This window comes from Echinops telfairi, unplaced genomic scaffold (genome assembly GCF_000313985.2).
Source record: "Echinops telfairi isolate 266 unplaced genomic scaffold, ASM31398v2 ScPeMD7_4;HRSCAF=17, whole genome shotgun sequence".
In the NCBI taxonomy this organism is placed as follows: Eukaryota; Metazoa; Chordata; class Mammalia; order Afrosoricida; family Tenrecidae; genus Echinops; species Echinops telfairi.
Window position 1 is genome coordinate 16,760,044 of NW_022103900.1, and position 7,336 is coordinate 16,767,379.

The window sequence follows — 7,336 nt, forward strand, 5'->3', positions numbered from 1 at the left end:
AATGCCAATTTACTAGAAGAAAGTATTCTTGTGTTGAGGGAGTACTTGAGTGGAGGCCCAATGTCCTTCTGCTACCTTAATACCAAACCTATAAATGTAGGCTCATAGATCTATTTCCCCATCCTCATATAATATATTTGTATATGTACATGTCTTTATCTAGAGCTCTATATCTATCTGCACTTTTAAAAATGATTATTTGAGGACAATTAAGGTTTTTCAAAGTGTCTAGTCTCTATTTCCTTACGACTTTCCAGCCAATTGCTCGTCTCACAGATTTCTGGACTACACGGACATGAAAGTCACTGCTGACACCCCGAGGGCACCCCAAGCCACGGCTCTGCTTTCTGAACTCCACCAAGCCAAACTCCCTGCCCTCAGTCACTGCTGCCTCACCGCCACCCTGGACACAGGGCAGAACTGCCCCGTGGGTTCTGGAGACGGCAAATCTTTATAGGAGCAAACTGCCGCATCCTTCTTCTTCGGAGAGGCTGGTGGGCTTGACCCGCCAACCTAGCAGTTGGCAGCCCAATGCCAAACCCACTATCCACTGGGCCTCTTTTCCTGAGTCCTGGGGCTCTGGGATGCTAACCTCTGTCCATAGGCAGTGTTTAAGATCGTGTCAGCTTTTAGAAGCAGCGTGCACTTTAGTGCTTGGCTTTCACTGCTGCCATCTTTCACAGAGCACATTCTCCATTCTAGAAACTGGGCGAGATGCTGGGTCACACGATAAAGGAGATGTAACCCCCCACCCCAACCCCCACCAATGGTTGAGGGCTTAGTACTTTACCTTCCCTGTGCAATTATATTTCATTACTTTCTGATATCAGAAGAAACAAATGACTTAGTCCTACAGGTCAAATCTGTATTTCATTTTAAGGTGGAAGGGGGAATCTCCTCAAAGCATTTCCTTCCCAGGAATCTCAGAAGAAAGCTTGAAAGGCAATTTAAGCTAGGCCAGTGTTGCCATAGTCTATTTCCGCCAGAATTCTCTTTCAGAGATTGGTACCACGTAACTCTGGAAGGAGGTACCGTGAGCACCCTCTGACGGGCTCGGACTGCTCACTCACCGGCTGATCTGTCGACATCATCTTGCAGAGACTAGTCTCTGAGGCGGCCGCACGACTCGACTCAGAGGGACTCGTTCAGTAGGTTCCTTTCTTCCTCAAGCGCTCGACTCCCGTGAAGAGCTACCGTCCCAGAACCCCCCAGGCGCAGTCCCACCCTGTCCTGCAGGGTCACTGTGAGCCACAAGCCACCGATGGCAGCCAGTGTCCATGAGGACTCCATGTGGAGTCCCAGTTCCTCAAACAGTGACAAAGCCACAGCTTCTGAAACTCAGAGGGGGCTGTTCAGCGCGGTCCTACAAGGTTGTCGGGAGTCGGAAGTGTGACTTGACTGCAGGGAGTGGACGCGCTGTTGCCATCGGTGTTTGTATGCCAAGAGCTCGTGCCACGCGGGTAGATACCAGCGCCTTCCGCCGTGCCAAGTAGACTGGCCATTCGTTTCTGAAGAACCGAGTGATGCATTTCAACCAAGAGAGCCGCTTGTTTTTAATTCAGGAGCTTTTCAAAGAGGCCTTATTAGGAAAACGGGGCAAGCTTAGGGACAACATTTTAAAGACAGATCTGGAAATAGGGTATAGCGGCGTGCATCAGGCTTGGATGTACTTACAGCCACCTGCTTGTATGGGGAAGACGCCCAGGGCTGTCGGCGATTGTGCTTTGGGCTGGTAACTGCAAGGTGAACAAGCAGTTCAAACCCACCAGCTGCTCCGAGGCTGAAAGAGAAGTCTTTCTATTCTCATAGTCTTGGAAACCCACAGGGCGCTCCTACTCTGTCTCCTAGGGTCTCTGTGCCCCTCGATGGCAGAGTGAGTGGGTTTTGGTGGGGGGGGGCAGATGCAGAGAGGAGGGTCGTGGGGGGGAATAGTGAGCGAGCCCTCCTGGATCCCATTTTTACCTGGCTTGCCTTTTCACTTTTAACCCCTGGCCTGACTTCTCACTCCCAGTAAGCAAAGGCTTGGTTTGTCCTAAAATAGAAAACACTCCGCCTTCTGGAAGCCAGGCCCCTAAAAAGCCCTCAAGGTGAACAAGAAGAAAGTCGGCCGCCCCTACCTGGTTTTCTCCAATGCTGCTTTTTTGGACTGCCTCTCCCAGATGCCAACTTCTTGGAGATTTTTTTGGGAGATCCTCATCCTGCCAGCTTTCACTGAAATCAAACAGGCACCAACAGGACCGTTACCATGAGAACGGGCAGCAAGAGACGGCTTGCTTTGTTGTGTGAGACACCATTTCAGATGGGAAAAGAATTTCAGAATTTATTTGAAATTGCTTGCAAACTTGCATTTAAAACAATGCAACAAGACCAAAAACACCTACCCCGAATCACCCTATTATGAGAAAAACTGTATTTGGGGGGAAGCAACTGTATTTGGGGGGAAGCAACCCCGAGAAGGGCCTACCAGGGGTCCTCAAACTTTTTAAACAGGGGCCAGTTCACTGTCTCTCAGACCCGTTGGAAGGTTGGACTATAGTTTTAAAAAAAACTATGAACAAATTCCTATGCACACTGCACGTATCTTATTTTGAAGTAAAAAAACAAATGGGGCAAAAACACCTCGGCGGGCCGCATGTGGACCGTGGGCTGTGGTTTGAGGATGGCCCTAGACCCACGTCCTTCTCCTTAGTTATTGTGAGCTGCCTCTGCTGCTGGCTGGAGCTGTGGAGTGACTTGACTCATGGCGCCGCCCGGGTTTCGGAGTGGAACTAACAGCTCCATCACGCTGGCGTGGCTGTAATCCTGACAGCACATTTCCTGCCACAGTGCCACCCGCTGGGTTACACATTGATGTTGGGTTACCAGTGGTGAAGGCACTCAAAAGACTGAGGTGTTTGACATCAAGAGCACCTCCCCCCCCCCTTTTCCTATTTGTTTACTGCTTATTCTGAAGTGACTTTCAAAAGTCGGGTGCCCGGCATAGCTCAGGAAGCCCACAGACACCCTCCTCCGTCCTCTCAGGATGCTCCCTGAGGAGCGTGCACTTGGGCTGGTCCTCACAATCCCCACACAGTCAGCTCACGGATCGCAGCCTTCAGTGTGGACTGTAACAATGTATAGAAGACCAAGTCCTCCCCATGGGACCCATAGGTCACATCACAATCAACAGCAAGAAGGTTGCAGCTGTCAAGGGTTTTGTCTTGCTTGGATCCACAGTCGATGCTCCTGGAAGCAGCAGCCAGGACATCAAAAGATGCGTTGCTTTCGGTACATCTGCTGCACACGCCCTCTTAGAGTGTTGAAAAACAAGGCGGTTGCCTTGAGGACTAAGGCGCTCCTGACTCAAGCCATGGTCTTTTCAGTCACCTCATCTGCGTGTGAAAGTTGGACAGTGAAAAAGGAAGACCACGGGAGAGTTGATGCAATGAAATGATGGTGCTGGAGAAGACTACTGATAGTGCCCAAAGCACAGACAGGTCTGTCAGAAGAAGTACGGCCAGAATGCTCCTAAGAGGCAAGGCTGGTGAGACTTCGTCTTATATACTTTGGACATATCGTCAGGTGAGACCAGTCCCTGGAGAGGGACATCACGTTTGGTCAAATGAGGGGCAGCAAAACAGAGTAAGGCCCCCCAACAAGATGGATTGACGCAGCAGCTGAATCAATGGGTCCAGGCTTAGAAGCAATTGTGAGGCTGGCAGGTGCAGGACCATGCAGTGTTCTCTTCTGATGTGCACAGGGTGGCTATGGGCCGGAGCCCACTCAAGGGCACCTAACAACAACAACCACAACCACAACAACAACACCAGGCTGCTAAGTGACTCCAACCTATTACCTATCAAATGCTTGAAGGGTCTTCACCATTGTACTGTGCCTGCTATTGTAAAAGCCAACCAATCAGAATTTTCTTCTTGTAAATTCCTCCTCCTCAGTATTGAAGCTCTGTGATGATTTCCTTTTGCTGTGGTACTCTGGTCAATCCTTTTGTTCCTTCAATAAATGCTTTAATTCAGTGGTTCTCAACCTGTGGGTCGCGACCTCTTTGGGGGTTGAACGACCATTTCACAGGGGTCTCCTGATTCATAACAGTATCAAAATGGCAGTTATGAAGTAGCAATGAAAATACTTTTATGGTTGTGGGGGGGGGGTCACCACAACATGAGGAACTGTATTAAAGGGTCACAGCATTAGGAAGGTTGAGAACCACTGCTTTAATTTAATGGAAACCTAGCTTGCTCTCTGATAGTTTTCTAAGCAGATACAAACAATTGGCTTTTCCCAGGGACTCTAAGAGAGGGCAATACTGAGACTGAAAAGGCGGCAGGTCACACCTAGGCTTTGGAGGAGGAGGAGGAGGGAACAACAGATTAATTTCAGCAAATTACTGTAAAAATTTTTTTTTCTTGTTATCAAGCCAACTCAAACTTGTTACTCTCTTCATGATAGCAAAGATAATATGACTCTTCCATTCCCCCACAAAATTAAAATGCATGACTTCCCTCTCCTCCCCCAACCAAGGCTTTCCAAAGCCAGATCCCGAGAGTGCTGAGTGGCAACCTGGCCACCCACTGATTCAAGAGGCGTTTAATTCAGCAGAACTGTCTTCAATCCCATGACATGTCCACCTTCCATTCCAGACCCCAAACCTTAGATGTTGACCAAGCTCAACTGTTACTAATGAGTAATTACACCACATTAATAATCCTGCCATTCAAGAAATCAATTAGTGTTAATGAGGCTCAGATGACCTAACAACTGGTGAGGGGTTCAGTGATGTCAGATGAAATCAATTTTTTTGAAAAGGAGCAACCCACGTCAGATCGAAAGTGCAATCAAATATCTTTTTCTCTCTCCCAGGAAATTTGCACAACTGAAATCTGACAAGCTCAAATGAGAAAAAGCTAAATGGACATTGATTTGTTTGAATCTGTTCATTCTTTTTTTATGGATAAGGCAGATTGACAATTTTCTAAAACTGCCTCCTATACCATAAAGAATAACAAAACTGTTTCCCAATGCTCATGTGATTGGACTGCATCACTGTTCTTTTCAAATATTATTTAATTAATGCTTAAATTATGTAATACAATAATAAAACACACAACTCAAAAGATGCATGCTATCTAGTCTCTTTACCACCTGCCCCCTGCAGTTTACCGCCAGATGCTACCGATGTACATATTTCTTAAGTATTCATCCATAGAATTTCTTGGTATAGACATATATTGCTTTTTAAAAATGGTAGGAGGGGAAAAAAGGGAAGCTTATACCAAGGGCTCAAGTAGAAAATGTTTTGGAAATGATGATGGCAACATATGTACAAATATGCTTGATACAATTGATGTATGGAATGTTATATGAGCTGTAAGAGCCCCCAATAAAATGATTTAAAAACAAACAAAATAATAAAACAGTACTCAAAGATATAATTATAAGGGCTTATGAGGAAGAAAGTTTTATAATATTGAAAACTGTACCGGCGAGAAAAAGACTGCGAAAGTTGGGTATACTGTAAAAGGCTGTAAAAGTAAGGAATGTTTTCCACTAGGAAAGTGCGCCTGCTCATTCTCCAAGGGAAGCCAGGGCGGTCATCTGAGGAAGTAATTGGGAAGCAAGCCTCTCCCAGATGCCAGACAGCTCCGATCCTGCTTCTCAGGCTGCTCTTTGCTCCCCAAATACAAAGAACTCTGATGTGAGTCCCTTGAAGATACCAAAACGTAAGGAGCACAGAATTCCTAAGGTAAGAGAGAGTGGAGACATTGCCTTCAGTCGTGTAGAGACCTCGAAGGAGCCGATGTTGAGAAAGAGCAGCTTCCCAGTGGGGTGGTTTTGGGTAATGGAGGTGTCTAGGACTTTGTAGCAATACCTTTTGTTTTACTAGCCCCAGCCCTTTGGGGGCTATAATACACTGAGGCTTAATTTCTTATTCATATACACATATGTATGCATATGCATACACAGAGACAGATACACCTACAAATATGCATAGCGTGCATGCATACACACATACATATGTTACTGCACTGTTGAATGTTGCGGAGCCAATTCTGGTGCTATGGGACAAGATAGAACTGCCCCCAAAAGAGGGCCCCAGGCCAGGGGTTTTCTCGAGTGAGTAGAATATTCGGTGGGTTCACACCACGTTCCCTTCCGTTAGAAGTCAAGAGCTGAATCACAGTGTGAGATAGTTTATTGTGCCAGCCTGGCCCATAAACACACACGGGGTTAACTGAAGCATGGAGAGAACACACGGTGCCACCAGGGTGCCCGTGTATTTATACCCACTCACTGATAGGCATCGCTTCATGTCCACAATATGCTGTGTGAAACATGAAGTTACGTGATGGGGATGTTGTACAAACATAGTGTTCACACTGCTGCTGCTGGACCTGCCAGGAAGGAGAAGCTGGAGGACCATCCTCCTGCCCACCGGGCAAGGTTGTAGCATCCGTGCCCTCAGTCATGGGCTTTGCCTTACCTGCCTGTATCTGGATTTGGGTTCTTTAAAACCATTCAAAGCCAAACCAAATTCATTGACATCGAGTTGATTCTGACTCCTAGTGACTCCTAGCGACTCTCTAGGGCAGGGTAGAACTGTCCCTGTGAGTTAGTTAGTTCCCAAGACTGCACCTCTTTATGGGAAGAGAAAGCCTCATTTTTCTCCTGCAGAGCAGCTGCCAAACGTCGCAGTTAGCAGTCTAATGAGTAACCCACGGTGCCACCAGAGATCATTAGGTTGAAATGGTAAACAGAAGAAAATCTGCTTTCCCCTAAAAAAACCAAACCAAACCAAAAGCTCATGGGGCTGTGACCACCTATGCAGTCTGATGGTGCCCAAACAGCCTTCAAAGGGACACACACGTGTCTCTATATTCACATAGATCTTTCTAGCCCTGTTTCGCTGGGCTTCAATCATTACAGATAGATGTTGAATTTTATTAAGTGCCTTTTCACCAGATGGATAAGATCATCTGCCTTTTCTTCTCGTGTGTGTTAATATGGTTAGTTGTATTAATAGATGTCGCTGCTGCATCATTCATGCATTGATGGAATAAGCCTCACATAGCCCTTTGGAATGATAAAGTTGTTCTTTTATTGATGATAAAAGCTTCGTCTTTGCAACTTGTGATGTTAAATTCATTCCAGTTGTGCCTGGGGCTCTGATCAGACTGGCACACCCTCTCCCATACCTGGTAATTGTTGTTGGCAGGTGGTTGCAAGTTGCTATCGAAGGCTTTCATCGTGGCGTCTGTTCACATAGTCAGCAGTGCGCCTGCCACCCTTTACACGCCATCGTTCAGGCCACTGACACCAACAGGACAGCCCTCTCTGGGGG

At 46.8% G+C, this 7,336-nt stretch overlaps 1 protein-coding gene across 1 annotated transcript in view; it reads right to left on the reverse strand.

Annotated features, from left to right (window-relative positions):
• DAPL1 (death associated protein like 1) overlaps nt 1-7,336 on the reverse strand; it is a 91,344-nt gene that overhangs the window by 20,188 nt on the left and 63,820 nt on the right. Inside the window, exon 2 of the mRNA XM_045298436.1 lies at nt 2,118-2,211. Coding sequence (XP_045154371.1) covers nt 2,118-2,197 — 80 coding nt within the window. The 5' untranslated portion in view covers nt 2,198-2,211. The remainder of the gene's footprint in view (nt 1-2,117; nt 2,212-7,336) is intronic.